Source organism: Gavialis gangeticus, unplaced genomic scaffold, assembly GCF_001723915.1.
Source record: "Gavialis gangeticus isolate Ggan-Ray unplaced genomic scaffold, GavGan_comp1, whole genome shotgun sequence".
Lineage (NCBI taxonomy): Eukaryota > Metazoa > Chordata > Crocodylia > Gavialidae > Gavialis > Gavialis gangeticus.
This window is the reverse complement of record NW_017729022.1, coordinates 67,247,077-67,266,671: the sequence shown is the minus strand read 5'-3', so window position 1 is coordinate 67,266,671 and position 19,595 is coordinate 67,247,077. Positions and strand designations below refer to the sequence as shown.

General features: G+C 46.7%; 1 protein-coding gene across 1 annotated transcript in view; it reads right to left on the bottom strand.

The window, feature by feature from the left end:
* The window catches only part of SYN3 (synapsin III), a 328,068-nt gene that overhangs the window by 308,136 nt on the left and 337 nt on the right, over positions 1-19,595 (bottom strand). Inside the window, exon 2 of the mRNA XM_019515812.1 lies at positions 17,575-17,632. Coding sequence (XP_019371357.1) covers positions 17,575-17,632 — 58 coding nt within the window. The remainder of the gene's footprint in view (positions 1-17,574; positions 17,633-19,595) is intronic.

Here is a 19,595-nt window from a genome sequence, read left to right as displayed (position 1 = left end):
CCAGGCCCCATCCCCTGCCTGCTCCCCCCAACCCCCATCCGCTCTCCCAGCCCCCTGTATGGCTGCCCCACTTGCCCCAGCTCTGGCCCTTTAAGAAAAAAACGTGAAAAACCCCGGGACTTATGGCTCCTGCAACAGCCTTGGGGCTTTGCAGGGCTCATGGAAGAGCCCCTCATGCAGCACGGGACAGTGGGGGCCAGCAGGGATTGCCTCCTGCCCGGCAGCACCCTCTGAATCGGGGCTTTTTTTTCCTCCTAAAGCGCTGGGAGCTGCGGCAGGTGGGGCAGCCATTGCCGAGCTAGAAGAACTGGCAGGGGTTGGGCCTGGCCTTGGTGATTTGGAGATTTGGCTGAACTGATTTGGGACAGTGATTGAAATCACCGAATCAAATCACTGTCCCCCAAATTGGCCGAATACAAATCCAAAGCGGATACTAGCCGCTTCGCACAGGCCTAGTAGCAAGCACTGACTACAAACTGTGTCTCACCTAGCTATTCTTAGTCTGGAAAATGATGCTTGTGATAATCCTTGACGTTAAAAGGTGTGAAAATGTGGGGAGAATTTAAGAATAAAGAAACATTTTTAGGAGTCTGACACGGCTGGATGCATGGTACAAGAGAAATATCACTTTCTTTTAATGTGTAGCAGGCTTACCTTTCAGAGCTTGGGTTGAGTCCCAGGCTTGAGATCCTGCTGTTTTGATCGGTGGCACACATCCACCAATCAGGAGGCAGCAAGAGAAATAAAGTCATGCCCCTTTCCTGAGGGGAGGAGAAGAGCTCCCCTGGACCTGATTGAAGACTGTAACACTGTCAGGTCTGGAAGACTTCAGGGGCGGAGCCCTGGAGCATATAAAAAGGAGCTGCGTGCCCAGCATGAGGAAGATGCATCAGGGACAGAGAAGAGCGGGGCTTAGAAGAGCTGATGAGAGCTGCTCAGCAGGGTGAAGCAGTAGCCCACGAAGAGCCCCTGAAGACTTCTATCAGTGGGGAGCGGTGGACGGCTCCAGTGTTTAGGCTCTCAGTGCACAGCACAGTGTCCAAACCTTGAGAGCTGCACGAAGCGGCTCAGGTCTGCAACCTCTGGTGTGCGGCCAGAGACACGGTGCACAGGCCAGTGCATGGAGCAAGATCTTTGGAGCCCCTTGGGGGGCTCAGGTCCATAGCCCCCAGCATGAGGCTGGAAGCTCGGTTCAGGAGGCACTGCACGGAGGGTGAGAGACCCTGGGAGCCACTCGAGGTGGCTTGGGACAGCAGCTCAGTACAGACGATGCTGCCCAGAAGGTCTGGGAGCAGAACAAGCCCCGGTGCTGCATAAGGCTGTCCAGGCCTCCAACCCCTAGCACAAGGTGAAGTGCCTACTACATGGTGGCAGCAGAGTTGGGCGGCAGGAAAGCCCAGCAGGGAACAGAGCTCGACCTGGAGAATGGGAGGCAACCCTCCGGGACTGTGGAGTAGTAAGTTACGCTGGAGAGAGGGTCCCAACAGGAGAGGGACACCCCCCAGGGTGGCGAAGGGGCACCATGTGGGCTGCTCCTGGGTGATAACAGGGGAGCTTAGGAGTCTAACTTTCTTTTTCTTTCCCCCCCACCTCCTTTCCTGTAGTGGGTACCCTGGCCTGGAGGGCACCCAGGTGGTCTACGGATTGCTGGTTATATTTGTAGACTGTGCCTTATAGTTTATGTGAATAAGTTGAAGCAATAGTTTGTATATTAATAGTTATAAGGTTGCCCAATAAATATCCTTTGTTTTGGGTTATTCTATTGTTCATCTGTATTTTTAAAGTGTGTGTGTGTGATAGGGTTTATTATTTTGTAAATTTCTACACATATATCTAATTTATGTCCTTACCCTTTAATGGTTTTGTTGTAATAAATTTTTATATAGTTAAGTAATTGATTGACTGGGCCTGACTTTATAGGGGATGGAGGTGGCCCCTGGGCAGTTCTGTCCCTCTGCAGCACACTGCCCTGCCAATAATTCCCTCAGTTGGAGAGGGGAGTTCAAACCCACGTACACCCAGGCTACAAATGGCACTATGCAATCAACTTTTTTTGCTTTAAGTATACATAATGAAAGTAATTTCTTTTGCATCTTTGCTCACGATAGGGATACTATCCTAGAGACACTATAATAATACCTCTGTATGCATGTGGGTATATAGAATTATATACAAATAATCACGCATCCATACAACTACATATCAATCAATCATCGACACTGGAAGCAATGGTCACATCCACCATCACTGGCAACTTTCATTCCTCTCACTTTGCTTTGATTACATAATGCTTCCAGTTCTCTTTGGGTTTCACACTCTTTTCTGATGTCTTTCAGGATCAATCCACTTACCACTCCAACAGAACAGCTGGCAGTGAAAGTTCATAAATAGCCTTTCTTGCTTTTGGATAAAGTTTTCCATTTTGTTCAGTAGTCCCCAGCATTTAAATTTAGAAATACCACTTTTTAATACTGCTATATCTACAAACTTCAATGCATCTTTACCGATGGAGTTGCTAGAACACCTTAAACATTTTTGTGTGCGTGAACATGCATAAAAGAGAGGGCTGGATTGCTGTTGTAGCTGTGATACTTCAGGAAATGTACGAGGCAAGGATTTTTTGTGATATCTTTTACTGAACCTAGTGCATAGTTGGGAGACTTGTTAGACAAGTGTTTGGGCATCAAGTGGCTGAGGAAGGTTTAATAAAAAGTATCATAAACAATCCTTGCCTTTCTCTGCCTATGTAAATGTAAATCCGTTAACATACATACATTTTATGCATGTGTGTGCATGTGCAACAAGCGTTTTTCTGTGCCTACACACACACACACACTCTCTCTCTCTCTCTCTCTCTCTCTCTCTGTGGAACAGCATTCAAATATTCCATGAGGGTTTGCTTATTCCCCTCTCTTAAGCTCTTTTCTTACCACACATACTTTTACCCTTTGAGTCTGACTAATACTTTATAGGAAATAACTGTCACTTTGAGAGACTGACGCTAGGTATAGCTATTTCGAGGCAGGATTCAGAAAACAGACAAGATTTCCATCAGTTTGTTTTTCCCTATACTGCTTACCCTTTTGCCCTGAGAGGGCTGTGCTTTTACCTAAGATCTCCTTCCTAATTCATTTTTCTTTCTTTTCAAAAACCACAGTGTATTACAAAAACAAGCCTTTGTCTTGGGCCTTTTAGACTTCCAGTTTTTGCTTCTGAAATGGGCCAGGAGTTGCCATTTTAGAACAGGGGCAGGCAAAATACAGCCTGCAGGCTGCATCCAGCCCACCAGGTGACTGCATTTGGCTCGTAGCTGCTCCCAAAGTGCTCTGCATGAGACCAAGCTCCACCCGCTCATGCTGGGGCAGCTGGTGCTGGGCTCCCGCTGGTGCCCACAGCCCGGCCATAGACAGTGTATGCAACTTCGGGTGTGCTGTTCCTGGTCCAGCTGCAGCTAGGTGCTGCTCTGCACTCTCTGCCTCTTGCAGCAGAGATCTTGTCCTTGCTGCACTGCACAGCACCACATCATACTGTGCTGTTCTGGGGAAGCAGCTTCAGTCAGGTGGCTCCTGTGCACAGGGCTCTGGCTCCAGCTCCTGGCCACCTTCCACTGGAAGGCAACTGGGAACTGAAGCTAGAGCCCTGTGCACCTGCTGGGAGCAGCAGGGTGCAATGCAGTACAGCAGGGGCAGGGGCCATTGCTAGAGGCAGGGGGCACAAACCAGCACCCAGTTAGCTGCAGCTGCAGCAAGAACAACCTGCTGGAAATTGCTCCTGCTGTGCTGCACTGCGCCATTTTGGCCAGGCGGGCGAACAGCTTCAGCTAGGCAACTCCTGCCCCAGAACATGGCGCTCTGGCTTCAGCTCCTAGCCACTTTCCTGGGCACTGGAGCCAGAGACCCACATGCTGGGGCAAGAGCTGCCTGGCTGAAGCCACCTGCCTGCCACACTGGTAGGGGTAAGATCAGGAGCAGGAGCCAACACTTGAGGTAGGGGGTACAGAGCAACACCTGGCCCATGCTTCGCCCCATACAGAGCACCAGGGGGGCAGCATGGACCACACCATCTGGGCAAGCTGTGCTGCACACACATCCCATCCTGCCTCTCTACCCTCATCAATAGCAGGCCCCTGGGACTTAGTGTCCAGGCAGTGCCCCCTTCCCCTCCCTACACACTTCCGGAGAGCAGGGGCATGTAGGGAGTGGACCTGCGGCCTGAGCCCCAGTCTGGAGATGTCATCGCCCTGCAGCCTGGCCCCGTGATCTCAGCCTCACCTACTCCTCTCAACTCCTGACTACTACTCCCAGCCTGCCCACAGCCCCATAGGGAGTTTTGGTGAGTTGTTGCAGGGTGAGGGGTGTTGATCTGTCCCACACCAGCTCATCAAAACTCCCACGTGGCCCTCAGGCCCAAATAATTGCCCACTCCTGTTTCAGAGATATAATCTCCTTATGTCACGTGCTCTCAATAAAATCAGGCCCATTTAATTTGAGGTGATTGGTCTCTATTTGGGAAAAGTATTTTTTATGCAAATAAATGAGATCCAATATTGATTTTATACCTTCATTTCCAACAATTGTGGTAAATAATTTTCAGGTTTTCATAACTGAAAGCCAGCAATTCATAATTATGGAATTGCACTACAATAATGTTATCTGCACCATTGTAAGGTTTTTCGAATGATTCAGCAGCCCACAGTTTCTGAGCAGAAAGAAGAGTGAGCAGGATGTGTACATGCACGTTTAGTAAGTGTGTGTGATTAGAGATTATTGATTTGTTTTGGGTGCTTACAGATGTTCAGCTCCCCTATGTAGCTCATGGCACTTAACAGGAAGCGCTATAAACTAGTGACCCTCCCAACCCAACAAATGTTCTCTGTTAGTACGGTGTGGGGGGGAGGAAATCAAGCTCCACTTTGCAGACAACTGTGTGTCTGCAGCCATTCTCCCCTAGCACCCTCGTCCCCCGCCCCCCACACCACTCCGGTGCTGTTCTCAGAATGGTGGGAAGGGGAGGGAGAGGAAGGAGCTGGGCTGGGTGAACTGGAGCCCCACCACACCTCAAGGTGGCTCCAATCCATGCCTCCACCACAGGTTGGGCAAACCCCAAACTGAACTCCCTCCCATCCTGAAGACAGCACCAGGGGTGGGGCGGGGCAGAGCCGGACTGCATGAGCCCAGCCCTGCTCCCAGGCAGGCACTAACAGAAGTTAATGAAGGCACTCCATTTATTGCAGGATTGGTCACTTTTAAAGCACTCTGCAGCCATGCACTTCTGTTAGGGCATGTCTGTAGAGCATTATTCAGGGGGCCGACTGCATGACAAAAATGTCAATTCTGTCAGTGCCCATTGTTTACTTCTGTCAGCAGCCCTGTTGAAGCATTTCTCCCACATGGGGAAAAGTGCCCTCACCCCACCCAATTCCCATTGCTATTTAGGTTGCTTTACACCATTGGTTCTCAACGTTTTTAGACTTGAGACACTCTTTCTTAGATTTGAGGCATCCCTTGGATAATACCAGAGAAACAACAGAAACATTCTAGAGCAATTTGTCTATTGCAAAAGACTTACAGAAACCTTAACAGGTCAGCATGTTTTAAGACTATGAACTCCTATTTGAAATCTCTGGGTGCTTGTACATGTGACAGGGTTTAGTCCCCCCCTAATTGTGATGATTAAAAACCCACTGTTTCAATTTAGGGCAGGCACTTAGGGGAAGGCAATTATTTTGGGTGGAGGGCTGCCTAACAAGATTTGGTGAGCTATGGAGGGTTGCATGGGTAGCCCTGCCCCTTGACAGTTGCCCTGACCCCTCATCACCAACTTGGGACCAGATGTCCCTCCTTTTACCCGCAGAAATACTCCTTTGTATGTGTGTGTGGGGGGGGGGGGTTGCCACCTTAGAACCAGAAAAAAATCCCCATACACTAAAAGTCAAACATCTACTATAACATATTTAAATTTAATTTGGATGATGGGGTGGAAAGTAACCTGTTTAAATTCGCTGATGACACCAAAATTTGGGGGGAGGTGAGCATGCTAGCAGGGAGTGAGAGATTGCAGAGGGATCTGGATAGGTTACAGGGGTGGGCTAACAGGAACAGGATGCGTTTCAATACGGACAAGTGCAGGGTGCTGCACTTGGGCAGTAGGAACCAGCAGCACACTTACACAATGGGGAACTCCTTACTCGAGAGCACGGAGGCAGAAAGGGATCTTGGAGTCATTATTGACTCCAAGATGAACATGGGCCGACAATGCGAGGTCATGGTTGGCAGGGCTAACCGGACCTTGTCGTGCATCCACAGGTGCATCTCGAGTAGAGCCAAGGAGGTGATCCTCCCCCTCTACGCGACGCTGGTCAGGCCACAGCTGGAGTATTGTGTCCAGTTCTGTGCGCCCCATTTCAAGAGGGATGTGGACAACATGGAGAGGGTCCAGAGGAGGGCCACCCGCATGATCCGGGGACAACAGGGCAGACCCTACAGTGAGAGACTGCGGGACCTGAACCTATTCAGCCTCCACAAGAGAAGGCTGAGGGGGGACCTGGTGACCGTCTATAAACTCACTAGGGGGGACCAGAAGGGTTTGGGGGAGACGCTGTTTCCCCTAGCGCCCGCTGGCATAACAAGGAGTAATGGGCACAAGTTGATGGAGAGGAGGTATAGATTGGACATCCGCAAAAACTACTTCACAGTTAGGGCGGCTAGGAGCTGGAACCAACTTCCAAGGGAAGTGGTGCTGGCCCCTACCCTGGGGGTCTTTAAGAAGAGGCTGGATGCCTACCTGGCTGGACTCATTTGAGTCCCGTTTCTTGTTTTTGGGGTTTTTGTTGTTCTCCTGCCCTGGCGGGGGGTCGGGCTAGAAGATCTACTAGGTCCCTTCCGACCCTTAATCTATGAAACGATCTATGAAAAAAAAAAATTGTCATGATTTGTGATTGTGTACTATATATAGAGGCAATTGCATAATCACTCAAAAATAAATTCTTAGTCTTTTATATTGTGTGCATGTGCACGGTGGGGTGGGGGGCAAGTGCCACCCCAGTGGCCAGTCAGCAACCACGGGTGGGGCATCCCCCTGCAGCCAATTGCACTGACTTGGTCGGGGTGTCCCCCTGCAGCCTATCGCGCCGACCTGGAAGTGCCAGCTGCATGCTGCTGGCACTTCCGGGTCTGTGTGATCAGCTGCAGGGGAACTGCCCCCTCCCCGTGCACCCCCTATGCATCACCACTGCAGGGTGTGCATACATACTTATGTATGTATGGTGGGGTGTAGGAGGTGTTTATGGTGGTGGGGGGGGGTGTGCGTTTGTGTGTGTGTGTGTACATGGTGGGGTGTGGAGGGAGTGGCTGTGGGTGTGGGGCACAGGGTGTGTTGGGGGGTTGTGTGGCTTTTGTGGGGATATGGCTCTGGAACACACTCTCCTCTCCTGCAGTCAATACAGGCAACACTGTGGTGTTGGTGTGGAATTTGTAGGGTGTGAGGGAAGATGAGAGCGGTGCCCCCCCCACACTTTCCCATAGTGCAGCAGCAGGCGTGGATATTCAGGGTGCTGGTGCCTGGCTCTGGCCAGCACTGCACTTGGATCCAGCTGCCTTTCCATGCCTCAGCCAGCTCCAGCACCTGGGGCTTCCCTTCTGTGGCTTGTGAGTGTGGGGAGCACCGGCGACAGATGACAACCTGGCGGGGGCTGCACTCCTCACTGCAATGTGCAGCGATGGCCGGAGTCAGGCACCAGTACCAAGTACAAGTGCCACCTCCCCTCCCTTCCCCCCCGCTGCTGCTTCCCCCACTGCCTGCCAGGGCTGCGCGTCATGGGGGGGAGTGTGGGAGGGGTCCTCATACCCCCCCCACACCCGCTGTCACAGCCACATGCTGCCCAGCTGAGGTCTCCACTGCCACTAGCCCAGCCCCATGCTCCACACTCCTGCCCAGCTGCAGCCCTGTCCCCACCCTCCACTTTGAATACCTGATGCCTGGAGGGAGTGGGACACTGGGAAAACCTGCAGCAGCAGCCCTGCCCAGTGGTAATGGGCCAGGCCCTTTTGCCCATGAGGGCAGAAGTGAGGCATAATACAGTATGCTGGGGGGCACGTGTAGGTGCCTCATTCCCACTCATGGGAGGGAGAGCTAGGTGGGGTACAATTCATTAGTGTGCACCATGGGCCAGGTGAAAGTCCCTTGCAGGCTGGCTCTGGCCTGTGGGCCATATTTTGCCTGCCCCTGATTTAGGGGCTTCCATCTCTGCTATTGCAAGGGACCCGATCCCTTTTTTTTTTCTTCCCCCCGCATAGCCTACCATGTCTCCCACAGCTAGGGGGCAAGCTGTCAGCGGGCTGAGCAGCCCTGCTCTTTCCCTCTGTGGCAGCACCCCTTAGGGCCACCTAAGCGGGCTGCTAGCAGGCTGGATGCTGCCCCAGCTTGGGCTTAGGGAACAATTGGATTGGGCTAGGTGCTACCTCCAAACTGGGGCAGCATCCACCTGTCCAGCTGGCCTTGGGGGTTGCTGCCACCATGGCGGGAAGGACTAGGACCCTCCACAGCTCAGGGACTGCCAGCAGCTCACCCCCACAGCTGTGGGAGAGGCAGGCAGGCAGGCCCTGCAAAAAGGAAAAGAAAAGGGCCACCTCGCCGCCTTTTTTTTTTTCTTTTTTCCAGCAGAGCCTGCTCATGTGAGCTGCTGGTGGGCTGTGCAGCCCCTGAGCTGTGGGAGTCCCAGTCCTTCCCTCCATAGTGGCATCCCCTGGGGCCACCCAAGCCCGATTCAGTCGTTCCCTGAGTCTGACCTGGGGCAGCCCCTGGCATATTAACAGTCGACCCAGCGGCCCCAGGGGAGTGCTGCCACCACAGAGGGAAGGACCAGGGCCCCCCACAGCTCACAGGCCACTCAGCTCAGCAGCAGCTTGCTCCACCATCCATGGGACACATGGGCAGGCTTTGTGTAAAAAAATAAAATTGGCCCCTTGCAACTTCTGCCTTCAGCCTGCCTCTCCTGCAGTGGGGGTGGGGGGCAAACTATCAAAAAGGCTGCAACATTACAAATAATTATACTGCAAACTAAATTACATGCAGATGTGGTTTAGTTCGCAACGTAACAAACTCACTTAAATCATAAAATCCCCTGCATATGTACAGCGGGACTCAATTAAACTGCAAAAATGAGCAATTTTTGTCACATGTACAATCACCCTCTGAGTTTGTTTTGTGGATCATGTTTGCACACCTAACAATGCTAACATGTGGCACCCTTAAAAGGATCTCAAGGCACATCACAGTGCCATGGCACCCTGGTTAAGAAGCATTACCCAATATAGCATGAAGAAAAAAGTATGAAAGAGGTGCTGTTGAAGGCTGAGACACTCCCAGGTACATCTAATGAGAAATCCCATGCTGCTTGTATAAATCTACATGCATGCAGACAAAAGAAACACCAACACAGTGTGCCTTTGGGCCTGTGCTAAGGATTAAGTGCCATACACTGTTGTCAACTGGGGTGATATTTGATGTTTTTCTTTAAGATCTGAGTGCATGAAAATTTCAGATTTAAATTAAAAGAAAGCAAGCTTCTATCCCTTGTGATGGCATAGAAAAGGTCAACAACATGAACACTGCAGGCTCTAAAAGCAAGTAGCAAATAAAAATAAAGTAGGTCATTTAAAAAAAAATTCTTTAAAATTAATCTGATTGATTGTTTTTTGGGGCACTTGATTCATGATTTCTGAATGTTTCCATTTGGCAATACTGTGACATCTGGCAGGCATAGATATTCAGGAACAGTTATTAAAATGCTCTCTCTTGTTGGGTTCCTTCGAACAGGCAAAATGAAACCTAACAACTAACAACTTTATGTAGATCAATAGCTAATTAATCTACTTGGCTAGAATGGATAGAATGTCCATGAAACCACACTTCTTTGGCCTATCTGACTCCTTTGGAAAATCCTCATTTAGGTCATCAATTAAAATACCCATTTAAGGACTGAAATACAAATGAAATCAAAAGAGACAGTTTGTATTATAATTCTCTTCTGCCTAGACAATGCATCACCCCTCCTAACTATGCTGTTAGCAGACTTAACATTATACCACAAGAGCTTTTCTGAAGAATGTATACAGGAGCTCACTGAACAATGACCTCCAGAAAATAAACCATGTAATGGGTAGAAGTGAATGAGCAATACCAGAAGAATGTGCATCAGACAGAGACAGATATACCGTCTCACAACAGGAAATGGTGGGAAGAAGAGATAGTAGAGGAGGAAGAGGAAGTAAAATTTACAGATGTAAATTTACAAATGTATGCGAACCTTCTGCCTGAGCAAGTTTCCTTTACCCTTCTCCTCCTCCTCAAATATCCATGGGTTAATGCAAGGACTAATGAGGGATGCCCCTGAATCTATGAAAATTGCTTTAGAAGCTTTCCAAGTAAAATGTGCCAAAAGGCAGCAATTGTTTTGTAAGGGAAAAACTGCACCATCTCTACTGCTAATTCTGTGCACTGTTTTCTCTTTCATGTTTCTTTGAATAAACACAGGCCATAGGAGTGAAAGGGCCCGACAGGGTCATCAAATCCAGTCTCTACCGTCATAGGGAACCATGGCATATAATCCCAGTGATAGGCTAACCAAGCTCCATCTTAAAAAGTAGCTAGGTTTTTGCCCCACCCCTGCACATGCTGGGAAGCTATTCCAGAGCCTCACTGCTATAATGGTTAGAAGCCTTCTTCTAATTTAGGAACCTAGGCTGCAAGGGGCCCCTGAGCACTGAGTCCAGTCCTCACTGTTTGTAGACAACCATTTTCCAAAGACTCCTTAAAATCATCATCTCCAGCCCTTCATACATGATAGTCGCAACAGAATGTATGTAAGCAAAACCAACCATGCCCTGTAATGTGCCACAGGTAAAAATCAGGGGAGGCAAGGGCATCAACTGTGCCTTGCCACTGAAATGGCAGAGAAGCTATTAGATCAATATTATTCAGATGGGTTAGGGACAGAAATTACATATAAACAGGCATAAGTGATTGGAAAACAGTTCAAGTTTGTAATGCAACAGAACTTCAGTGCACACAAGCCACTTTCAAAATGGCTAAAACTGGTTTAAGATAAACCTGGATGGATGTAGAATCAGATTTAACTGATTTATTCTGATTTATACAACAGATCTACAAATATCTTAACTTTTTTGTACAGAAATATGGGGTCAATTTATAGTGTTGACCTACACACCATAAAATACAGTATTGATAAGACAGGCAGCTAATCCTCCCTGAAGCGCCAGTTCTTGCAACACAGCTACTATCTGGGTAAACATTAGAGCTGTGTGAAGCTTTGGCCCCTGATTCAATTCAGCAGAGATTTGGCCTGATTCGGTGGCCAAATCTCTGAATCTGAATCGAATCGGAGGACGCTTGAATCTCTCTGAATTGGAACCCTCTGAATCAATTTGGAGAGATTCGAAAAAATTCAGAGATTCAGACATAGACGCAGCTTGAAATGTTTTTTCTGCATACTTCCGAAGTATTTCCGATTCACTTCCGGGTTCACCGCCGAGCACATGGAGGGCCGCCTTGCACTCCTGTGGGACGCTCCATGCGCCTCAGCATCGCAGCGATCGCCAGCCGCGCCTGCTACCTCAAGGTATGTAGAAAAAACTTTTAAAGCTGCGCCTGTGTCCAAATCGTCAGTTCTCTGAATCAGCATTGAGTCTTCAGATTCAGCTGAATCAAATCAGGGACAGTGATCTGACAGTGTCAAGAAATCAAATCACTGTCCCCGATTCTGGCTGAATCCGAATCCAATAGGGCCTGCCTCGCACACCCTTAGTAAACATCTGTCTTCACAGGATTTCACCCACCTAATCAAGAGGAGGATCCCCTCTTGAGCAGAAGGCAGAGATGCATATAGGACTGCCAAGATGGGTCTAGCATGAATAGAATTACTTTGATTCTGACCAGATTTGGTTTCTCTAAACTGCTTGTTCAATAACCAACGAGGGAGGGACAGAATGCATTTAAGAGAGATGTATTACAGTGCTGCCAATTCTCTCAGGATTTACATTATTCTTAAAGCCCCAGATCCTTTTATTAAGTGAGGAATTTCAGCCTTCATTGTTTAAAAAAATAAAAGGACTTCTCTAGCTCTTGCATTTACAGAGAAAAACTTGAAGTGCACCCTGAAGTCTCAAGAACAGAAAAGATAAAGTAAACAAAAAGATCCCAACATGTATTACCTCATTATTTTTAAACTAAACTTTGGAGTTTGGAGCCAGATTCATTATTTTTGAGTGTTTGGGATTGGCAATAACTGAGTATGAGGTCTTGTTTTTTTTGACAGATAGATCATCAGGGATTAGATGGTTTAGGTCTAGGACACTGGGAATAAGATTAACAGGCTTTTACCTGCAAGCATGAGTTAGATCAACTGTGACTGAATGCCGTTATTACAGAAAGACTCTTAGCAGAAAAATGTATACATAACTAAATCACAATGGCCTCCCCTGTTGCAGAAAGGCGAAAGATTAAGGCCCTGGCTAGGAAAGCACTTAAGCATGAGCTATATTTGAAGCATATGATTACGTTTCATTGAAGCCAAGTTAAGTGCTTTGCTGAACAGAGATGGGATGACTCAAGTGCTTTCAGGTATGCATATGCTTAAATCCTTTGCTGAATGGAAGCCTAGTGACCATGGAGACTGAATTACCCTTACCATTTTAAGAGAAGATTTTTAGGACCTGACTAGTACACAGATGGGGTAAGATGGGGAAGCTTGCATAATTGTTGCCTGTGTTTTGCCTTGTTGTGTCAAGAAAGAACTAGTTATTATCTGATGCCAGGACTAGATTCACTTAAAAACACTAAAACAAAGTATTAAATGTCTCACTGGATGAAAGATGCTCTAGAGATCCAAAAGGCAGAGATAAAGCCAGTGACTTCCAATGTATTGGCTGAAGTCTCTCACCAGCTGCTCTGCCATCCAAGATGATGAGAGAGAAAGGAGTCCTTGGAAGCAGATGCTGCACTGGAAAAGCCCAAATCCATAAATATTACTAATATTAAAAGGAAGAAGGATATTACAGAAGTGGAACAGCTCATATGATAAGTTTCTGGCATTGCTGAAGTTCTCCAGATGTATTTGGGATATAAATGCCCCCAGCTACCAAGCCATAAAAGTGATTTTGTATCACCACCCAAGTGGGGCCCAAGGCTGGAGCTCTCACTGTCACCTGTGCCCACTGGTTTTGGATCTTTTAAGCATTCTAAATCACCACTCTCCTCCCCCCACCTTTTCTACTTCCAACACTTTATTTACTTCTGCTATACTCTCTTTCTCCTCTCAGTTTCCAGGATCTTGGCTTTGCAGTTATTCAGTCTCCAAAAGAAATTAAGAAGATAATTATTTCCTGGGAGGGCATAAATAAAGGGCATACAGGTGTGCCCAGAGATGTATAATTTTAGACATCCTATTAAAGTATTCAGTAAATCATTTTAGGGCATTACACTGAGGAGAAGAAAACAAAAGAAGAAATCTGTGTGTTTATATCACTCCATGATTTGAAAGGCTGGAGGCCATGGGACAGGACTGGAGAGTACCCACCATCTCAGTACCCGTCACCATCCTTCTGCTTGTATTCATCAGAACTAGGCAGTGAATGGAACATCTGTTTTCTCCATGCCAGTGGGAATAAAATTAGCAGACAGAGAAGGGCCTGGGGGAAGGGAAGACAGAAGGACTAGGGGCTGCAGAGGTCATGTAGTTCATTTCCACAATAAACAATCTGAGAATGTGATCTATTTTCATACAAGTATACACTCAAAAAGACCTACAGCCTCCCAGAAGGAGACTCAGCTCCCAATGCTGATAGGGGTGTTTGAGCAGATTAGATTGCTCACATTCAGCTGTTGAGAGTGTGTGACTGTTCTGTTTTCAACACTCTCACCCCACTATAAATAAATGATGCAATGACTTAACATAAAAATCAGTTTGTACTTTCTCTTTTCCCAAAAAGCTGCCAACGGGGCTTGTTAACAAAGAAGAAAGATCTAACAGAAATGGAGATGAAAGAGAAAGAGCAGTGAGCGAGGCACACTCTTCCTTAGATTCAAGCCCATTTCTCGACATCGCAGAAGAATGGCTGTAACTACATTATATGCCCAAGAAATAAGCACTTCCAGAAAAACCAAGGAAGCATCTTGTTTCTGATACTATTTTACAAATGTGCTAAACATTTCTATGTTATACATCAACACTCTCCACTGTTAGAAAAAAAAATAAAGATTTAACTGCTACAGGTAAAATCTGGTTTTGCAGTTAAAAAAAACATTACTCCTAAGAAGAGCTAAGTTTTTGCCCAGCAAAATGCTATGTGGAAATTTGTAGTGTGATCCAATGGTGAGCTGGAAAAAACGTTCTGGCCAATAACACGTGAACAAATACACGAAACGGTCCAAATGACTTCAGAAGAGCCACAACACTCAATATTTGATCTTGTGATCTTTACTCAGATCAGTTAGTTAGGGATCATTACAGCATGCCTGGAATACCTGATGTGCCATTTCATTACCAGACTTATTTTCTCATTTTGTAACAGCACTGGTATCAGAGATCTAGTTTCAAAGGGAAGGTGTTGGGTCTTACTTGTATACATATCACTCCTGTGGGCTTTCTAGGCTGCACTACAAAAAAGTCTTCTCTTTTATCATCCAGATCTTTCATGCGTTTAGTATCAGAAAAGCTCCCAAGAAGTGTCCCACCATACTTTTGGTTGAAAGGTCATAAATAAGGAATAGAGAGGAGGGGGGAAAGCAATAGATGATTATAGGAGGGAGTAAAGAATTGAAAAAAAAAAAAAAGCAGCAGTGAGAAACACTGGATTTCCAGAAGGGATGAGTAGAGACAAAAGTACACAGAGTGTAGAGTCTGAACGGATAAGTGCCCCTCTCTTGGCCTTACTGATATGCAAAATGGCCTGAGGTCACATTCAAGGACTGCCTAAAAACAATGCCACTTCTATAGTTCCCTCACTAGACAACAATCTAACTAGAGAAACTGGTGATAGCTTCTGAGTTCAAGGGCCAATGAAGCAGGGAATAGCGCACAGTCTTTTATACTAGGGCTTAATTTTCAGATACGGAAGAAAAAGCAGCTTGTTCTCTGTTCTGGGACCTTCCTCTTGACCAAAAAAATTTATTTCTGAGTAATGCTGCTGCTGTTACATTTGTTATATGAAAGGGGTTACAGTGAGGTAACTTGCAGAGAAAGCAATACTAGCTTGCAATGGTGTTCATAGTGAGAGCCCCACACTATTTCTTGGTATCTGTTGTTCTTGCACCAAAACTTGAACACACAGCCCAAATAAGGATTTTCAAGAGATGAAGTAAAAAAGACTCAGGGTGGTTCCTGGAAATGGTGACAAGTCCCCAGATAGTTACTGCTCCCAATTTGTTCATGTGGGAAATAAGGAAGTCATGGGACTCCATTTCTGTGTGTGGACTGCCCAGTACCAGTGGAGCCAGCTTGCCTTTTAGGAGGTTATATATATTTATGTAGGAGAAGGAATGGGAAAGGAGGAGGAGGATGCAGAAACTGAGAGGCAAGATGAGTTAATGTGGGAAAATAAAGGGAATGATTTAGGGGGTAGCAGAAGTAACATTTTTGTAGAAAAAGAAGATATATGTGAGTTAATTTTTAGAAACAGGACTGGAAGTGGAATTCAGAAGAAAGCCTTACATTTGGGAAGTGAAGCTGGGGATTACTACTGTTGATGACTGGTACCAAGAACTATGGCATCAGTATAATAACAAGAAGCAGCAGTCATAATATCATAGCATTGGTAACATAAGTTATTCAGCATATCACTCATGCAGAAAACTGTCCTCTAGTGTTTCATACTAATGGCATGGTCTCACACACAAAGATGGTTTCTTATGTGCAACCACATAAAGTCTGTGAGCTCAGTGTGTCCATGGGAGAGGTTTCAGATACAGGTTTAAAACTTCTGCATTTAAAAATAATCCTAAACTTTGGAAATCCTGGAAATGCCTAGTTACTTAAATTATATTAATTGGCTTTATCAACCCATTTAGATAGTTTTATGGCCCTTATTTCTGCAGGACTGAAGCTCTTTTGTACTGTCTACCTCTCAACTTCTCCGTTTTGCTTCATTTGTCATTGTTTGGAAAAATTATTCCTTCTATTTATTATCTGTACTAGGGTAGCACTGAGCTTACTACCACAGATGGGACTGGGGCACTCAACCAAGATTGGGACTTGTAACAGAGCACGAGTTGTGCTCTGTTACTCACAGGGGTGTGGGAGCAGCAGAGCAGCCTGCAGGTAGCTGCACTTCCAATCAGGCACAACCGCCTGATTGGGAGCAGGGCCGACCTGCTGGTGATAAAAGCAGGCAATGTTCTGTGGAGGCAGAAATTTGCTGCAGGCAGCCAGAGAGGGAACATTGCCCGGCTGGAGCTGCTGCTCAGAACATCTTGGAGGTACAGGGCAAGAACTATGGGGAAGGCTGGAGGTTCCTGGTTTTGGGGCATGACCTAAAACTACACCCTGTTGGGGCTGGATAGTGGGGTGGGACTGCTGGTGGCAGGGCAGTCCTCAGGAAATGCCACACTTATGCCTCCCCAGTGAAGGGCAAGTATGGGGCACCAGAAACCCTCAGCCCCTGCTGCCTTGTGGGTTACCCTGTGGAGGGGAAAGACTAGGTGAGCAGCCCCTAAGAACAAAGCAAGGGCCCAGGCTCACAGCAAGTCCTGAGGTGCATAAAGGAGCCAGGTGTGAGGCTCCACAGGAGGTGGGGTCCTGAGCCCATGAAGAAGCTGGGTGTGAAGCTCCTGGGGCAAGGGCATGAGGGGACCAAGAGGTTCCCAAGCTGAGCAGGGAGCCTGAAGACAGGGAGGGGCCGGGAACCCAGTGTGAGGGCACAGGGATTGTGAACCCAGTGTGAGAACACAGGAGCGTGGGTCCTAGTGTGAGGGCAGTGAATTATAGGCCAGGTGTTAGGCCAAACAAGCTTAGACTGGGTGTTAGGCCATGGATGCCATCTGTGAGGCATGGGACATGGTATAAGGGGAGGTTCGGAGCCATGTATAGGCCCTTGGCATCAGGGCAAGTAAATAGGCAGCCTCCCGCCTGCATAATAACTTCCAATTAGTCAAAGGCATGGCAGACGAGGCAGGTGGGCAGCTAGTCCTGAGACAAGTATGTGGGCCAGCGATCAGACCGGCCCCAGGACGCCAACTTGTTACAGGGCTCCATTTCAAGACTCCCTGGCAGGTGCATATTAGACCACAGGGAATCCTTAGTAGGGAAGTAGAGAAATTCTTGCCATGGGAAATCTTTAAAACTTAACTCAAAAGTAGAAGAAGAGGGCAGGGCAGGAAGAAGGACTGGGTGGCTCAATAGGCTATTTTCATCTTTGGCTTCTATAATTCTGAGAAACGGACAGGGTTTGAAATTCCTCCTCCTTTACTCTCATCCTGTTTGATGCCCGGAAACATTTGCATGTACAGGGTGTCAACCACATATCTGATCCCTTTCTACAGAGGGCATCAAGGACCACTGACCTGTTCCACTCGGATCTCAAAATCTCCATTCACCTTCTTCCCCTGGAAATATTTGGCCCTGCAGAGGAAGGGAGAGAGGTGGATATAGTTAAAGAAACTTTGGATTTGTTTTGTTTGTTCTTGTTGCTTTTTGGGGGGAGGGAAGGGGCGGGGATTGGGTGGGGAAGAATGTCAACTCATCAAATATTGTTTTGCTGCTTTGTTTCCTTTTGTGTTAAAGGATTTCCAGCCAGTTTACAACATGTGTTCGTAATTCCCATTTCCCCTCGACTTTCTCTTCTCTAAGAGAAACCTGCCAGACCAAATGAAAACCATATCAGAAGTTTCCTTTAAGGCTTGTAGCTTTTTTTTCCCCCCAGAGTTAAAAAACATAATATTTCAGTACCTTACACTCTAATAGTTTTGACCACTGGTGAAGCCTTCATTGAGTCCAATTATGGACTCTCTATCCTGAGTAAAAAGTTGCAAGAGAGAAGGCAGCAAAGCTGCCACAAAACAAAGAATTAGTTTTCTTCCAATACTGAACAAGGAACCTTATCATCTTAATGAAAACAGCAAGCAAGCCTTCTTTCCTCTCTTCCTCTGCTTCTCTTTACAGTTTGTCTGAGAAATTTTTCCAAAGTCATTTTGCTTGGCTTTCTGCTATTAATTTAACAGCAGTACACATATGCTCACTATGTCAGTTAAGAACGGCTTTCTTCTTCAACATCGGTAAACTACATTTGCATCAGAAAGTCATCTTATCTCTGCTATTAGCCACCACAATTTCAGTGCACCATGGTGGGAAGTGGAAGGATGCTACTGCTCATAAAACAGAAGGACTGATAATGCTGCTACACCAAGTACAGGACAGGCACATGCTGCATAAGCCCTTCTATTCAGGGTTTGGTTTTTCAGGGGTTTGTTTTTGTGCTCTGGTTAGAACAGACTGGGTAATTTCCAACCAAACATCCCCCCCGCCATGAGGAAATAGGTTTTATCAAAATATTTTTTTCCCCATAGAAAAATACTGATTTTAAATTATTCTTAAAATTGTTCTCAAAATCATCTAAATAGAAAACCATTCCCTTGTTGTAGCTTGGCATCTCAAGAGAGATGGTTCTCCCCACTATTGCCAGTTTGAAACCATACTGTAATTGTCAGAGAGACAATAACCCTTTCAGCACTTTCTTTTCCAAATGGTAAAACTTATGATAGAAAGAAAGGGTGGAGGAAAAGCAGTTCCTCCCCAACCACCACCTCTGACAATGCTTGCCCACCCATTTTACTCTGCCCCTTTCTTGTTCTATTACAGTAGTCCCCAACCTTTCAGCCCCATGGGCCAGATGAGTTAGGCCAGGATCAGTCCATGGGTCAGATCCGGGCTGTAGGCCCAGTCCAGTGGTTGAGGGCCCTGCCCCATGTATGAGGCCATGTAATCTGGCCCAAAGGGACTGGAAATTTGACAGTCAGGGAGTGGTGGTACTTACAGCTACCACCACTCCCCAGCTATCACATTTCCAGACCCATTGGGAGCCCTGTGAGCCAGATGATATGGCTTCTGTGGGCTGGATCTGGCTTGTAGGTTGGAGGTTGAACACCATTGTTCTAGTGGGGAAAAAAGGCAGAGGGCAGAAAGTAAGAACAACTGCCTGTCCTTGTCCTGTCCCTCCCTCAAAAGGCACTCCCCCAAACAAAAACTAGGGTTGTAAAAGCTTTCATTTTGTTTAAAAAATACCCTTAAAATGTGAAAAATTTTCTGACCAGCTCTGAATTGAGTATTCAAGGATGATATCAGGCCCCCTTCCTCAGCCAACCTAACAAGCTGCATTCTGTTTATCATAACTATGAACAGAAGTTCATGTGGCATAAGTTAGCCAAGTGGGACCAACCTAGCAGACTTTACTAATTCCAACCCAAAGCAAAATACAGGGTTTTAGCTATCTGTGAACCTCCTTGGGCTAATGACAATTGTATAGGGGGAAAAAAAAAAAAAAAAAAAAAAAAAAAAAAAAAAAAAAAAAAAAATTAACCCGGGGAAA